This window comes from Arachis hypogaea, chromosome 8, assembly GCF_003086295.3.
Source record: "Arachis hypogaea cultivar Tifrunner chromosome 8, arahy.Tifrunner.gnm2.J5K5, whole genome shotgun sequence".
In the NCBI taxonomy this organism is placed as follows: Eukaryota; Viridiplantae; Streptophyta; class Magnoliopsida; order Fabales; family Fabaceae; genus Arachis; species Arachis hypogaea.
In genome coordinates this window covers 49,130,024-49,146,919 of record NC_092043.1, presented here as the reverse complement: position 1 = coordinate 49,146,919, position 16,896 = coordinate 49,130,024, and the positions used below count along the sequence as shown (strand labels likewise).

Below are 16,896 nucleotides of genomic sequence, written 5' to 3'. Positions count from 1 at the left end.
AAAATCCAAACAGAGAACCCTAAACCAAAAGCAATTAAATAGAAGAAAGAAAACACAGTATTTTGAACTAAAGGAATGGAAATTGAAACATAGAAGTAGAGAGTTGTTGAGGAAAGAAGAAGAAGAAGAAGAAGATAGAAACAGCGCCGCCACAGGACTGAGGATTGAACCATGGAAGTGTGATGAAATAGAAGTGCACACGTTGTGTTGGGGTTTTTCTGCAGGCCTAAAATATAAGACCTTGTTTATATTGGGCTTTTTGGTCCAATAGGCTATGGCCCTAAACATTCTCAAATAAAAAAGTACAATATCCATTTCCAATTTTTGTTTACAATACTTGCTAGACCAAAAAAAAAAAGGTTTACAATATTGCAATAATTATGACAAAAACAGAAAATCTAAATAAATAAGTAGGATTCTTGACCAAAAAAAAAAATAAATAGGTTTATTTGAATTTTAATCTCAATTACATTTGATTATTATGGTAAATCAAACATATTTTATTATGTTATATCTTCTTATATTAACTCATAATTTTTTTTAATTTTTATTGTTTTATATAAAAATATCAACAAAACGAAAGGAAATACGCGTAATATTAATTAAAACGGATTTTTTTTCAATTATAGTATTTTCTTTCTATTATTTCACATAAATTTATATTTCTCGAAATTCTTTGTATTTTTTAAAAGAATGATTTAATTAATATATATTTTTTAGATATATGTTAAGATTATTATTAGTAATTCTTTTTAAATTTTGTATTTTAATAAATATACGACAAAATATTAACCACTAAATTTGTCCATATTTTTTGTATTTTTTTAATTAATAATTTTAATATGTATTTTTAGAACAGATACTGATTAAAACCCTTCAAACCATTATTACTGCTTACTATGAAATAGTTGACTTATATTTCTTCAAATTCGTGATCCGTTATTTTATATCTTTTTACAGTTATTATTATAAGATCCATTTATGAAAGGGAATTATTTAATTTTTTTTATTAAATTTAAGAAAAATTCAATTAATTAATTCTCAAGCAATAGCATACTCCACACACACACACATAAATATATCACAACACAATGCGTTTTTCTTCTCTCAAACGCCAATTTCAAATTGTTTGTTTCTCGGGAAAATTTATTTCTCTTTAACGCTTCCTTTTTCCCGGGATTTTTTCTTCATCGTTCTCGTCCCAATCTGTTCCCGAAATCCAAATCAAACGCTTCCAAACTCTCACAACGCGATTCGCAAAATCCAAAGAACAACAACGACAACAACAATTCGCTGATTTTCTCCCTTCTCGTTCCTCCTTTCGTTGGTCGCGTCATTGTTCGATTCCGAGGGTTTTGGAATCGAAATTCTGCGCGCGTTCTTGTTGTTTTTCAGTGTTTTTTCTATTCGTCAGAGGTGCGAGATTCCAACGTGTTAGTTGGTATAGGAATTAGGAAACTGACGTTGGCTTGAAAGTTAAGTCCTGAATTCTTGGAGGTTCTGTGTTGCACATCGTTTCGATGTGAAATTAGGGTTTTTGTGGACAGTATGATGGTCAAGCGGACAGTGAGAACCGAAATGCCAAACCTGAAAAGGTGCAAGCTGGAAGAAGGAGAAGAAGCAGAGCATGATTCTGAGAGCTATGGTTGTTCCGGGAATCAGAAGAAGCGGAAGGTTAACGAATTATGCTCTCGCGATGCTGAAGATTTCAGCAGTGGTTCTGGCTCTTGGTGCAGCGAAGGAGCGTATTGGAATGGTGGTGCTGAGGTTCAGTCCAATTCAAATTCCGTACAGCTGAACGGTAAAATGGCACCGCGTGACGGCGGCGGAGATGGGACTCGGCCGCCATTGTTGCGTTCTACACGGGGCCGCCATCAGTCCTTGCCGTCGAGGTTCAATGACTCGGTTCTTGATTCATGGAAGAACCAAGGAGTCAAAGTGGAGGACACGGATTCCAGCTTTGAGGATGATGCAGAAGAAGAGAAGAAAAAAAAGGGTGATAATTATTGTGGTCTTGAAGTGAATATAGGGATGGAAAAGAATGGTTTTGTTAAAACTGAGAGTAACAGTTCTGTGCTTAGTTTTGAGGGTGGTGTGGAGCAGAAGGTTAAAACTACTGGGAATGGTGGTGAAAGGAGGAAACAGGTTTACAGGCCGGAGGATTTCGCGTTGGGTGATATAGTTTGGGCGAAGTGTGGGAAGAGGTACCCTGCTTGGCCTGCTGTGGTGATTGATCCTATCTTGCAGGCTCCGAAATCCGTCCTCAGCTGCTGCGTTCCTGGTGCACTCTGCGTCATGTTCTTTGGCTTTTCGAAAAATGGGACCCAAAGGGTAAGCTTTCTATTAGGAATTTTACATGTGGTGGTAAATTTATGTGTTGGTTATGTGATTTTTTAGTGAATTGAATGAATGTTGATTTGCAGGACTATGCTTGGGTGAAGCAGGGAATGATATTCCCCTTCTCTAAGTTCATGGAAAGGTGTGTGTTGTTGAATGGTTTTGGCTGCGGTTGTTTCTGCAAGAATGCAGGGCGGTTGCTCATTATAAATTTTTGCTTATGTTCAGATTCCAGGGTCAGACACAGTTGTACAAGAGCAAACCGAGTGACTTTCGCATGGCATTGGAGGAGGCAATGCTGGCTGTAGATGGTCTTCTCAACTCACAGCTGGAAGTAGAGGAAGTAACTTATGTAAATGCTTATCCGAATGGACATTTAGAGGCCCCAGCCATGCCTGTTGATTATGAATACCACTGCGAGGATCAAGTAAGATTAATTTCTTTTGTTTTTTCATTTTGTGCTGAACGACATCATGGTTAGTGGAGAGCATTCATAAGCTTTGTTTTACTTTCTGAATAAGAAAGAGATATTTTACTCTTGTTGATATATATTGGACCAAGTCTGCAGTAGTCGTTTCTAATAAAATTTGGATAATAGCTAAGCTCATAGAAATGCCTATGTACACTCACTTTGATTGTGAATTCTTATCTGTTGAATATATTCTGCAGGATACGATATCTTGTGCTGGCTGTTATTTGATATTGCCATGCAAAACGATGAAGAAGATGAAGGACCCAAGTGGTGCATCTCAATTTTATTGCAAACATTGCTTTAAGGTTAAGCAGAATGGCTCATTTTGATTGCTTGAAATTCTTGACTCCATAATTTATAGAAGTTAATTTTTAAAATCTTTTATCCTTTTGATACAGTTACGAAAATCAAAACAATATTGTGGCATTTGCAAAAAGATTTGGCACCATTCACATGGTGGGAATTGGGTGAGATAATGCATTTTTTTCAATTAGATGGATGTTCTTTAAATTGCTAATATATGTTTGTTTGAATAAACTCAAAATTTTAATATCTTCTGGGGCTGAACTTCTTGAATTAGGTGTGCTGTGATCGCTGTAATGTTTGGGTGCATGCTGAGTGCGATAAAATATCCATTGAACTTTTCAAGGTTCTGTACCATGATTACTATGTTATTTAATATCTCTTGTCAACTAATATTACTTTCTTACCAATTGCTTTTTCATAAACGAATGGTTTCTTGTTGCAGGATCTTGAAAACACAGATTACTATTGCCCAGAGTGCAAGGGAAATTTCAATAAGAAATTACCCATACCCAAAACAAGCAAGTCAAAAAAGAAGTATATCGTGGAAGACAGATTGGTAGATAGTAGCCAAAAATCTATAGTACCTGAGACGGTAACAGTGGTGTGCAATGGCATGGAAGGGCTCTACTTCCCAAAGCTTCATTTGTAAGCGTTCCTTGCGCTTCTTGGAACTGATAATCTGATTTGAATATTTCTTCTTGTTTATGGTTTAAAGCAATTTATTTTTATGTTCTGTCCCTTTTTTCCTGAAATTCATATTTCTGGAGATTCTCTCTATTTAAATCTCATGTACCCTCAAAAAATTTAGTTGACAATGGCATTGGCATGAACCCAGTATTATCTTGATCCTTTAAGATACTACAATCAATATAGATATTTTATCAACCTAATTAGGCTTTGTATGTGCAAAACAGTTTCTGTTCGGACTCCCATAATTTAAAAGAACCATAGGTTAGCAAATTATTTGAAGATTTCATTGAGTTGCTTGTGGTTGCATGCAGAATTATGTGCAAGTGTAGCTCTTGTGGTTCAAGGAAGCAGACACCAAGTGAATGGGAAAGGCACACAGGTAGCAGAGCTAAAAAATGGAAACATAGTGTGAAAGTGAAAAGCATGATGTTCCCACTAGAAAAATGGGTTTGTATTCTTGCTACATTAGACTTCGAGACATCAAATCTTTCTTATGAGTATTCTGTGAGGTAGTTGGCTATTACTAATTTAATAGTCATGAAGTAGATCTGTATCACTTGGATTTGCCTATGATGATACAGTGTCATATTGGGGTGTATTTATGTATTATTTTGTCTTTTTGCTCATTTTTTTATTGGAAATAATTACTTCAGATCACAGAAAACATTTCACAAGATGGAGTTCCACAGCAGTTAGATCAGCAGCAGGTGCTTAGCTTTTTGCAAGGTAATTTGCACTTTATATGAACTTCTATACACTGAAGGCGTCAATTTTTAGTTTCTCAGGTCCTATGGTACTTGCCAATGTATCCTTTCACTAGAATACATCTTGAAGGACAAATATTTATTTTTCCTTTACCTTATTCTCACAGAAAATTATGAGCCAGTTCATGCAAAATGGACAACAGAAAGATGTGCAGTTTGCAGATGGGTTGAAGATTGGGAAGATAATAAAATTATTATTTGTAACAGGTGCGTCCATTATTGTTCATGATCTTTGTTCTTAATTCAGAATTATTGGGGATGCTTTGTATTTTGTTCAAAACTTACAAGGCTTAAAGATGGAAACGTCTATCAATATATATGTTTTCTTGTTCATTATGCAGGTGCCAAATAGCAGTCCACCAAGAATGCTATGGGGCAAAGAATGTTCAAGATTTTACTTCTTGGGTTTGTAGAGTATGTGAAACACCAGATGTGGAGAGAGACTGTTGCCTCTGTCCTGTAAAAGGTATGTCATACTTAGTATTTTGTGCATTTACTCAGTATTATGTGCATTCTATGGGTATTCTGAGTCCTGTAAAAGCAAGACCTCTATGTCATGCAATATTTTACTTCTTGGGATGAAAATGCTTTGCAGGTGGTGCTCTAAAACCAACTGATGTTGAGATGCTATGGGTTCATGTGACATGTGCTTGGTTTCAACCTCAAGTGGTTTTTCAAAATCATGAGGCCATGGAACCCGCGGTAGGAATACTGAGAATTCCTCCTAATACCTTTGTTAAGGTAGAACTCTGAGCTAAAAAGGTTATTTTGGTTTTTTTATTAGTCACTAATTCCAAATTATGTTGGTAATCTTGGCGTTTTGGCATCATTATTTATTTATTTATCACGATTGAAAGTGGCACTTCAATTTTACTTTTGATTTTTTCCATCGACATATAGCTCATTCCTTCCAAGTCACTTTGGATGAGTATTCCCAAATGTAAAACTCAATATTTTTCTGCTAAAAGTACATTATTATTCATCACACTGCTCTATCCCCCCTCTCTCTGGGAATTTGTTAAACACACTCTCTCTCTCTCTCTCTCTCTCTCTCTCTCTCTCACACACACACACACACACACATATTATGTTTACAAGGTTTCTTGTCATTGCAACTGCAGACCTGTGTGATCTGTAAACAAAGCCATGGTTCCTGTACAAGTTGTTGCAAGTGTGCTACTTATTTTCATGTGATGTGTGCTTCGAGAGCAGGATATAGCACAGAAGTAAGTTTCCCACTTCCCATAAATATGAGTAGGTTAATTTGAAACTGTAATCATGGTCTTTCTTTTGGAGGGCATGGGCCACCCTCCATGGTTTCATCCTAGATGAACAATTTGAATTAAGTTATATGAGGGTTAGAAGAGCTGTGGAAATATGTTAAGGTTATATATTAATGTTGTTTAAACTTACAGTTGCATTCTGTGGAGAAGAATGGGACTCAAATAACAAAGAAGCTAATATACTGTGCAGTTCACAGGTTTGAGCTCTGGCGATTGAATCATCTTTAATGATATCTTGATGTTCTTTTAAGTTATGTATTTTTATGCTACTTCGATTTCAGGGTCCCAAATCCAGAATCTGTATTGGTTGTACATACTCCCCTGGGGGTTTTCTCTCCCAGAGCCTCTCTTGAAAATCATAGAAGATGCTTCCGGGGGTCAAGGCTGGTTTCATCAAAGAATGTAGAGCTTATTCAATCTTCAACCTCTGAAGGTGACAAGATTGAGCCATTTTCTGCTGCAAGATGTCATGTATACCGTAGATCCCTGAATAAGGTGATGATTCTAGATATATAATTATGACTGTAATAATGTGTGTACATATTGAAACTTGCCTAATCTTTTTGTTATTACTATGCTGTCTTCTTTTTTCCCAGTTCTATTCCTTCATTAAGGCTGCTAATGTTATTCTGTGCCTAGGATTTAATTACTTTCATTAATCACTTTCTTTCAATGTGGTCTGATTCAATTATTGTCTCACGTATTGCCAGAAGGCTGAAATACCAATAATTCACTTGCTGAAGGGACCCAGCCATCATTCTTTAGGTGCAATAACTCAGTTGAACAGCTATAAGGTAATCTTTCATGGTCAAGGGGTTATGTGTTTGATCTTCTTGTCCCTCTGATTGTGATTGTGTTATGTGATGAAAAGTAAATTTTGTATGTCTTGATCTGATAGGATGCTGAAGATTCTAAAGTTTTTACTTCTTTTAAGGAACGACTTCATCATTTACAGGTTAATCCCGTGTGCTACTGTCAATTACTTCATTTTATTTTCAGAGGGGGAAAAAATCATATTCTGTGTTTTTTAAGTGAAGTATTAAAAGTTTTCACTTTGATATCTCAGAAAATGGAAAAGCTTCGAGTTTGCTTTGGAAAATCGGGTATCCATGGATGGGGTCTTTTTGCTCGTAGAGATATACAAGAAGGAGAGATGGTAACTTACTATTCTAAGATGGTCAATGCGGATGACATATTAGATGAATAGTTGCTTCACCTTAATTTTGTGTTTATGTTTGTGTGAAGGTTGTTGAGTATCGTGGGGAGTGGGTAAGGCGTAGTGTTGCTGATTTAAGGGAAGTGAAATACCGTGCAGAAGGGAAAGATTGCTATGTGAGTCTCTTGTGATTTATGAAACATCCTCCATTATTTTCTGTGTGCTTGAAATGCCTGTTTCAGACAGGTTACTCTTTTATTTCTGATCTTAACATGAAACAATAAATTATGCAGCTGTTCAAGATCAGTGAGGATGTGGTAATTGATGCAACGTACAAGGGCAATATAGCACGGCTAATAAACCATTCTGTAAGTTATAATCAAACTCTGCTGTAACTTTATAAATGTTATCTCTGTATTCCTTCATCAATGGAATGCCCCATGAATTTGCCAATTTGCCCTACACCTTAATCCTTATTTGTAAATAAAGGAGTGGTTGGGCAGGCCGTCGCAGCAACCTAGGTTGCATTTGGTTTATGTTTTTATTTTCTGAATTTGGGATTCTGTGAATGGAAAAGAGAAAACAATAAAAATAATAATTCTTTCTTGTTTTTTTAGTTTTACCTTCTGTTTTCTCTTTTCTGTTTACAAAATTCTGAAACAGAAAATATTGAAAATGAAACAAAAAATAAAACTTACACCAAATGCACTACAGTCTAAGGCTTTTATTCTATATTTTGATTGCTAGATGAAGTATTGATGTTCATCCTGACTTGCTGCAGTGCATGCCAAATTGCTATGCAAGGATTATGAGTTTGGGTGATCAAGAGAGTCGGATCGTTCTCATTGCCAAGACGAAAGTTTCTGCTGGCGAAGAATTAACGTACAGTTTGTTCTGTCTCTACGTATTTATGTTGATGGCATTATTCTTCATTGGCATTATATTTTGGATTAATATATGTAATCCCTTTTCTTTGATGTTGCAACAGGTATGATTACTTATTCGATCCAGATGAGCAGGATGAACTGAAAGTTCCCTGCCTTTGCAAAGCCTCCAATTGTAGGAAATTTATGAACTAGGGTTGACATTTAACTTTTTTTTTTTTTTACTGGAGCAATTGCAGATTCCTAACCATAGGCCATAGTATAGAGTAAACAGTAGTCCATTGATAGGTATATCGTTTTTGCAATCTCATTATAATTGTATATTCTTTTGCTCATATCATAAATTAGGAAAAAGATATTCAGATCAATGAATTAGAGGCATTTTTGTAAATTGCCTCTCCCATTCTTGTATATTCTCCAAAGTTTTTGACATGACATTTGGAAAACAAAAATGTGCATGAACAGAGCATATTCTTATGTATATTCATTTCATGCTTAATAATGAATATACAGCATTTTTTGCATGCAGAACTCTTGTGATTGTGTGGCTAAAGTTTACATTTATCTCATGCAAGAAAGATATGGAGCTTGAAATGATTAAAAAGAAAAAGTCTGGTTTAAATATTTAAGGGTTTAGATTTTTTGGTTAATTGTGACTAAAGTGTGATTGAATTAATTTCATTGTTTAATTTGATTAAACTTTGCAGCTTTTGTTGTAATATAATCTTAGTATACTCTGGGATATCAAAATAAGTACAATAAAATTATGCTCTTAATATTATTGGGACAAACGGTACAACTAATTATCACTATCATAATTCTCTTGACAGGTATCTTATAATCTTTATGTTATTATTTTTCTACAGCTTTTGAATCAATATTGAGTTGTCATATGTTAAAACATAATACTTAAGTGATGACATTACCAAAGCATAATACAGGAAGTTAATTACAAAAAATTAAATTAAATTAAATTAAAACGATGAGCATAAAAAGCCTATTCAATTTTACACCACCTAAAATAATATTCATTTAATAATTAAAATAAAATACAATCTCCGACCAAAAAGAAAAAAAAAGGGTTATTTACGTAGCGATTTCAAATTACGGTTATATCTCTTATGAAATTATTTATTCATTTGAAATGAGAGGTTTTGGCGCGACTATATAAAGTGTGGGAAGCTCTGAGAACCGTTGTGTTTAGAGAGAGTGGTGGTTCTCCTTCCGCAGCTTCAACTTCTGTGAAGTTCAGAGAAAGAGAGAAGAGAGAGAGAGAGAGAGAGAGAGAGAGAGAGAGAGAGAGAGCTAAGCTTTGATTTCTGATCAAGCATGGGGAAGCAACTTCGCAGTGACACTACTTCCCCCACCGTGGATGTGCCGGCGGCAAAGAGAATCCGGCGAAGCAAGACTATCTGCTCGTGCTCCTCTCCTCGTCCTCCCTTCCTCTCTGCTCATTCTACTTTCTCATGGTTCTCTCTCTCGCTCTCTAAAATCTTTTTCAACTTCGAAATTTCTATTTCAGCAACTTCGCGCGTTTATATATTCATAGGAATTTGAATTATAAATGTGGATCTGTGGTCGCTGCTTGCAATGTATGCATCTCCGAGTTACCGATCGGATTTTCGTCTGGATCTGTTGCTGTTTGTGATTTTTCTTAGTAGCGATGATCCGTTTGGCTCAGTTAGCTTCTGCATTCTCAATCGTTCTTGTTCTGTTAGCTGGTTTTTTCTGCTTTGAATAGAACGAACCACTGTGCTTGTTATGACTTACGAGATTTGCTCTTACAAAATATCATTTATGATATATATACGTTAATTCTGATATCTCGGTTGGTTTTGAATATGCGGTGTTTTGATCTATGATATGGTGCTCGTTTTGCTCGATGAAATTTTGAATAGGATTCCGGAAATCGGATTCGGATTTTGAAATTACTAGCTGAATATATCGTGTTCTTGTGAGATTGTTTGAAGGAAGAGGAATTGATGAGAGAACGCATCATCCGTAGCTGGTGTATGATTTTTGTGATTTGAAACATTTGCTTCATTCCGAATGTGTAGATCGTTCATGTCCCTTATCAGTGAGTGCTATCTGCTCAATAATGCACGCGCGTTTTTTAGTCCATCACTCTGCCAAATCTTGTTTGTGGATATTTGAATATTTGAAAAATTTACACTGCTTGATCCCGTTAAACTCTGTTTTTGTGTTAGAATCTGTGTTTGGTTGTGGCAGTTTTTTTTCCCATTCTAAATAGAAATGCTAATAGAAACGTTCAAATCGTCGTTGTCTATAGCTTCTACTTTTAGCAGAATAATTCATGCAATCTACTAACTGAGTCAATCTTTTTTCGCCCATTAATTTTTTTAAATATTAAATTTTAAACTCTAAATTTTAAAGTCTGTAAAAAAATAAAAAATTTAAAAAAATATTTTTATAATAAAAAAATTAATAATATTACCTAAGTAAAGATTAGTTTCTTGTACTTATCTTTATTACCTGAGAGTAATACTATTCGTTAATAATAATTTTGTGAGATTTTTACTAATACAATAAAAATAGAGCTTAATTAATATTTATCTTTAAAACAAATATTAAGATTATCATAATTAAGAGTTTTAAATATTTTATTTTAATAAATATAAAATAAATATATTAAAAATTTAAATTTCTTATTTTTTTCATAAAAACTGTTTTTCATTGATAACCTTAGTCTTAGTATGTCTTAAAAATACATCTTAGCTGAATCTTAAAAATAAATACCAATCTCACTACAATTAAATACTTCATTTCTTTTAACGTATATAGCGTATACTTTTTAATGTCTACTCTTGATTGGTTAACGTTGTAAAAATAATAAATATCATTATTTTTTCGATAAATGATTGTGAATAACTTCAATTTATTATTATTATTTTATTCTCTGAATTAGTATTTTGCAATTCCCAATGCTTAACGTGAAGGTATGACGAGGACATTTGGACAGAAATTGCTAAGTTTTTGGATGGAAAATCTCTTATTATGCTGGCAGCAACAAACCAATGGTTCAGCCGCGCAATTATGGATGATGGTATATGGAAGTTCGTTTGCATTCGTGATCTTCAGGTCCCACCCCCTCAACGCGTGGCATTCAGTTGGAGTCAGCTGTATAAATCAGTATTCGGTAGGATCTAAAAACCCTTACCCTTCTTGAAAGTTCAAAAAAGTTTTTTCAATACACTAACAAATAGTGTATATCATACGAGTCATAGTATTACTATTTGTAATCTTACTATATAATGAACTAAGTGAGTGAATTACGATTGGCCAAGAATGGGTAAGGAATTCAGAGTAGGATAACTGGGAACTCGAGAAAATATGAATGTGTACAGTCAAAGGGAAATTTCTTTAGAAAAAGGAAATTTGCTACTTCCTATTATAACTAAGTCAACTTATATTGATCCAATACCTGTTACAATGCATTGTCACTGCCCAATTTACTTGGATTTTAAAATGAATTATGCAGATGGAAGTCACTCCTACATGTTCCGTCAGCAGGAGAAACACATTGGTGAGTCGGTTCTATGTTTACCCTGACATCACTCCACGCCAGTCGCCAAAGGATTTATCTATTTTTGTATTTATTTAATGAAACTAGAGGTTTGAATTTTCTCAAGGAGCGATGGAAAAATACTGCCACAGAAGAAGACAAGAATTAAACGTAGGAGACGATAATATTATTGCAAAGGCCGTGTAACTCACAACAAATTGTAGTAGATTCCATGCACAATTGTTAATGTGTTCACAGGGAGCATAAGCAAAATTATTGATCTTGTAACTAACTGTTTCCAATGTGCTATCAGATTGGATGCGTATTGGCGCTTTTTCTTTTGATTCTTCAGTAGCCATCCTGGCTGAGAGGCTTTCTTTTCCGGGGAAGATCAAGGAGCGTGAAACCTTGGAAAAGATGTTGCGGTCCCAAGGTTGTTGCGTGGTAGAAAACGTTAAACCTGGAATCTGGATAGCTGGTACCTCCCAACCAAGCCAACTTCTATATCTCAGGACTATAGTATTGAAACCAAATTAAATCATTTTCAAAATAAATAAATAAATCATCAGAAAAAAATTAAGAATGAACTTTTTTCAGCCAACAATCATTGAAGATATCTTTACCTTTAATTTTTTTTCTCCCTTTAATCTTTACTCATCCATTATTTTGTTGGCTGAAAAAGGTTCCAAAACTTAACTTATATTTGTTGGTGCCATTCTTATACCTATTGAAAAGAACTTATATTTGTTGATACGGTTAAATTTTCAGACCTGCAGCTTGTACGATGCCCAGTTTGTGATCTGAATACTTGTGATGGTAAATTGAATATTATGAATGAAATACTGCACATCCTATTATACTGCAATTGTCTTTGTAATTTGGACATGATAAATAGAATCTTCACGAAAACTTAGGTTCTGCCATTAGGGTGGACAAGATTAAAAATAAATTTGACAGATTTTTCTTATTTGATATAGGAACAATGCAGACATTAGATGCAAGGCACATAGAACTATTCCTCTGTGAAGGGTACAAAAATGGGAGCTGGGATTACCAGTTGGTGGGATCTCATGATATCAAGAAGCGAGCAGATGGGGCTGCTGGCGCCATTTTTGACGCCAAACACTTGGAGGACTCTTCCACATCTGGTAGCCTTTTGATACTTCAAGCCTCATCAAATGTGTTCTTAAGGATAAATTAATGTTATTGCATAAGGAAATCACATTCGGTTTATAGGACCAGAATTATTTGGAAATTTTCAGTTTCAATTACAAAAGTTAACTTTGCAGAAAAAGAGTGAATTCATATACAGATAATCCATAATAAAAGAATATTATTAGCCTCAAACAATCTGTTTTTAATTAATTTCCAAAATTATATGACAGCGGTATTTGATTACAAGTCATGGATTGGAAAACCAAATGACTGGCAGCCCAAGGCCATGATTGCTTTTCATGCAGTTGCTGTGAACACTAATTTACAAGAAAATGAAGGTAAGAGGCTTAAGATTTCATATATTCCTGTATTTATCACTGGAATGAATCTCAATCTCAGCAAAACCAAAATCCCAAATTTCTTAATTACATTGTCCTAAGTCCTTAGGCTTAGCAATTTCATTGGGGTTCAGTTTCATTTGATTTTTATTTTTAATACACTTACCTTGATTTTCATGATTTTTTTCATCTTTCTTTTAATATAAGCAGGTATTAATGTGAAATACCATGCCATGAGGGCAGGACCTGATGGAGAAGTTGTCTCCATAAGAATCTCTCAGCAGCTCCTGTGATTCAATCTCCATAGTTTCTACATTAGCCATTAAGCTGCCTTAGCTTCTTGACATTTTTTTATACTACTATAGGCTTATACCTGAGAACAATTATTTGTATGGATTTTTCTACGGTGCTGAAAGAGAAAAGCATCCGCTGATGCTAATGATGTGGTGTCACAATGTTATACTTCAGACGTGGTCCATAGGTATTTTGACTGTAAGAAGTGTTGAGTGTTGTGTTAGTATAGGGTCCCACAAGAAAGAGTTGTTGTCAGTAGATAAAAAAAAGAAATTCACTTGAATAAATTGTTCAAAGATTAAAATTATACAAATGTCTTAAATTTAAATTAGTTACACATAGATCGTAAATAATTCTATATAAATTGAAGTTAGTAATCGAATTACATCCATACAAGTAAATCGAATCAATTGAATTTAATTTACACTTTATGCTAAATTAAAATAACTAAATTTGACTTGATAAAAGAAAAAACTTTTGTAATAAATCGACACAAATAAATTCGATTTAGCTGAATTTATATCACTAAATATAAATCGAATGGATTTACATTTTTTTTTTCTGACGGTAAGACAAAAGGAAAGAGAGCAAAGGAACAAATTTACAAGTAAGACCTATCCTTCAATTCAACTTCAATTAATTATTATATTATTTTTCACTTCAATTGCTTTCAATGCAAATATATGTATTTATTTATTAAATACTCGTATTTATGTATACATCATATTGTATTATATAGTATAAAAATATAAATCGAACTCAATTGATTCAATTTATGTGTATTGATATAATTTTATTTAACTAGATTCTATTTACATAAAATTATTTAGCACAGGCGTATAATCAATTTGAATTTAGAATATCTATATAATTTTAATCTTCAAATAATTTATTCAAGTGAATTATCCATTATAAAAAAGTAATTAGGATTGAATTTATTCATTGTAGTGTGTTAATGATTCCTATAAAAATGAATTTAATAATAGGTGGTGTTGTGTGTAAACCAAGTGAACCCTAACAATTTTTTTTTTTGGTGAGGTGGGCCTAAGATGTTGTATTAAAGATTTATTTAGAGAATTTGCTTTGGGCGCTATAGGAAGAAAGACATAAGATGATCCATAATAAAAAAAACTCATTATGACATGTGTTGAGTTAAGAAATTAACTAAATTAATTAGTGATGACAAACATTATTTTTGGACAAAATAAATAATTAGTGTTGTTTAATTTTAATCACTTATTACTAATTATTTATTGCAGATCTTAATTCAATATTAAGCAGCCCAAATGAAATGCAAAACAAATAGCAAGGATGATGGGCTGAAAGCAAAAATCAGAAGCCCAAGAAAAAAGCAAAGAAAGAAGCCAAGGGAACTGGATGGGCCGAACGGGTTACATGAACCAAACCGATCCAAGCCCAAAGTGAATTTCAATTCCCTCCATCTTGCCTTACCAAAAGCAACGTTACTCTCCTCTCTGATCAAGTCAAATCAAAGCTTCAGAAAAGTAAGAAAGAGAAAGAGAGAAAAAAGCTTCTTCCCTAAGCTAGTAACCAAAGAAGCAAAGAGAGAAAGTTTAAGCTTGAAACACAGAAGCTAAAACAGAAAATCCAAACCAAATCAAACTTAGGTTAAAGGTAATCCATCTCATCTTGCATGCATCAGATCTTCTTCTCTTCTTCTCAACTCTCTGCTATATCCGAAAATGGCATTCAAGGAAAAGTTGTTCTCTGCCCTATTCTGGTGTACATCTACGGTCACAAGTGATACTTGGGGACCAAGTAGTTTCTCAATGGCTAAGATCAAGTTGACCATGAGAAGATTTCTATGGTTACTGCTTTATGGCTTTCGGTCAAGATGAAGAAGTCAGAAGCAAAGTTTCTACTCTAAGGTTTAATGTGAAAAAGTGAATCTGTGGGTTGGTGAAGCTCAAGGCTCAAGGTGTTGACCTTGAAAGAAGAACCAAGCAACATGCAAGGAGATAAAAGAAGACCTTCTGCTCATTCAGAAGCAAGGAGAGAAAACCAGTGAATAGAGGTTTTGTTCTGAGAGAGCTCTTTGAAGAAGTTCAACTAACTGGACAGTGTAACCTAATCAAAGGTGCATTCCGCCAGTATGAAGAACTGAATCAGAGGCTTGCCAATCTGGTTTTTCGCATAGCACAGAGGCTGTTGATGAAATCAATCCCCTTCATATTTTACAGATTGTAATGTACTTTTCAATGTTTATCTTTCTGTAATTTTTTTAGAGAAAAGGCATTATGAGAAAGCTCAAGTAAAAGCCATGAGTGGAAAAAGGCTGAGTGAAACACTTGAGAGAAAAGTCTAGAGTTATTTTCAGATTTCTTTAGGTATGTTTATGTCTTGTATCTTGTACCTGTGAGGTATCCCTTTCTTAGTTGGGTCAGCACTAAGAGTGAATAGTTAGGTATTAGCATAGCCAATGTCAAGTTAGGTTAGAACTTGAGTGTGAAAGGATTGTGTCAATCCTGTGAAATTGGTGTATGTAATACTGTTAACTATAGTGAAATTCTTCCATAGTTGTGGAGGAGACTGGATGTAGGTTGCATAGCACAAGGCAACCGAACCAGGATACATGCTGGTGTTAGCTTTTCTCTTCTCTGCTGAGCTCTGTTTTCTGATATTCATGAGACAAAAATAAATTGTCTCATAAATTTTTGCTGCTGAGTTCAAACAGAACCTGAATTGAAAGTTTGTTTTAAAAGGGTAGTAACAGCAACTTAAAAGATTCAACCCTCCTTCTCTAAGCCTACCACAACCTTCAATTGGTATCAGAGCTAAGGTCTCAAGAATCAAGCTTAATCGCTTGGAGCAAAGATCCAATGGCGAACAACTTGGGCACAACCACAGTTGCCTACACCCTCACTGAAGGCCAGTCAAACAACTGGCTACCTTTCTTCAACGGGAAGAACTACTCCTACTGGAAAGAAAGAATAAGGATTTTCATCCAATCCATTGACTATAACATATGGAAGATTATTGTGAGCGGTCCAAAGATCCCAACAAAGACAAGTGCTGATGAAGTGGTGACTCCAAAAGAAGAAGCTGAATGGAATAAAGAAGATAAGAAGAAGATAGAGCTGAATGCCAAAGAAATCAACCTTCTTCACTGTGCAATCAACTTTGAAGAGTACCGAAAGGTGTCTAGATGCAAGACAGCCAAAGAAATCTGGGAAAAACTCCAGGTTACACACGAAGGCACCAAACAAGTAAAAGAAACAAGGATTGATATGCTGCGAAAAGAGTACAAGATGTTTAGCATGAAGGATGGAGAAAGCATTGATGAAGCGTTTGAGAGATTCTCAATCATAATCAACAACCTTGATGCTATGGGTACAAACTATGCAGAACAAACCTTGGTGAGAAAACTCCTTAGAAGCCTCACAAAAGAATGGGAAAACACTGCCACTGTCCTAACCGAGAGTAACAACATAAGTCCCATAACCTGTGATGAGCTGAGAGGAAAACTCCTTACCTATGAAGCCACACACACAAACACAGACTAAAGAAAAAGGGAATAGCCCTCAAGTCACAAATAGAACCGAAAGAGAGTGAGTCTAGTGATGGTATTTCAGATGACGAGCTTTTGTTTTTTGCTAGGAGATTTATAAGGATGATGAAGAACAAGGGCAAATACAAAGGTTCAAGTTCAAAGGAGCACAAGATCAACTTGAGC

General features: G+C 34.6%; 2 protein-coding genes and 1 long non-coding RNA gene across 5 annotated transcripts; 2 read left to right on the top strand and 1 right to left on the bottom strand.

Annotated features, from left to right (window-relative positions):
* Positions 1-896: 896 nt before the first annotated feature.
* LOC112708053 (histone-lysine N-methyltransferase ATX3) lies at positions 897-8,420 on the top strand. Of its 3 annotated transcripts, none has more exons than XR_011864980.1 (22): positions 897-2,331; positions 2,424-2,479; positions 2,566-2,764; positions 3,007-3,114; positions 3,208-3,276; positions 3,390-3,458; positions 3,558-3,760; positions 4,117-4,252; positions 4,459-4,531; positions 4,677-4,776; positions 4,911-5,035; positions 5,165-5,310; positions 5,691-5,795; positions 5,985-6,049; positions 6,134-6,347; positions 6,563-6,646; positions 6,751-6,807; positions 6,919-7,008; positions 7,098-7,184; positions 7,302-7,376; positions 7,756-7,890; positions 7,997-8,420. XR_011864980.1 is itself a non-coding variant. In XM_025760170.3 (22 exons), the coding sequence occupies exons 1-22, from the start codon at positions 1,549-1,551 to the stop codon at positions 8,085-8,087; spliced, it is 3,033 nt and encodes a 1,010-aa protein (XP_025615955.1). In that variant the 5' UTR covers positions 897-1,548; the 3' UTR covers positions 8,088-8,420. The 3 variants fall into 3 exon arrangements, 2 of the variants coding, with proteins under 2 accessions (XP_025615955.1, XP_025615954.1); XM_025760170.3 differs by having other exon boundaries at positions 6,566-6,646; positions 7,790-7,890; XM_025760169.3 differs by having other exon boundaries at positions 7,790-7,890.
* A 2,731-nt stretch (positions 8,421-11,151) lies between these two features.
* On the top strand, positions 11,152-13,509 carry LOC112708052 (probable F-box protein At3g61730). The gene is made up of 5 exons (XM_072200108.1): positions 11,152-11,893; positions 12,184-12,231; positions 12,393-12,563; positions 12,801-12,908; positions 13,119-13,509. Exons 1-5 carry the CDS (start codon positions 11,734-11,736, stop codon positions 13,199-13,201), a joined length of 570 nt encoding a protein of 189 aa, XP_072056209.1. The 5' UTR covers positions 11,152-11,733; the 3' UTR covers positions 13,202-13,509.
* Positions 11,581-12,398, bottom strand: LOC140174882 (uncharacterized). The gene is made up of 2 exons (XR_011864975.1): positions 12,140-12,398; positions 11,581-11,929 (listed from the first exon to the last, which is right to left on the bottom strand). It is a non-coding gene; the product is annotated as an uncharacterized lncRNA (long non-coding RNA).
* Positions 13,510-16,896: the final 3,387 nt, after the last annotated feature.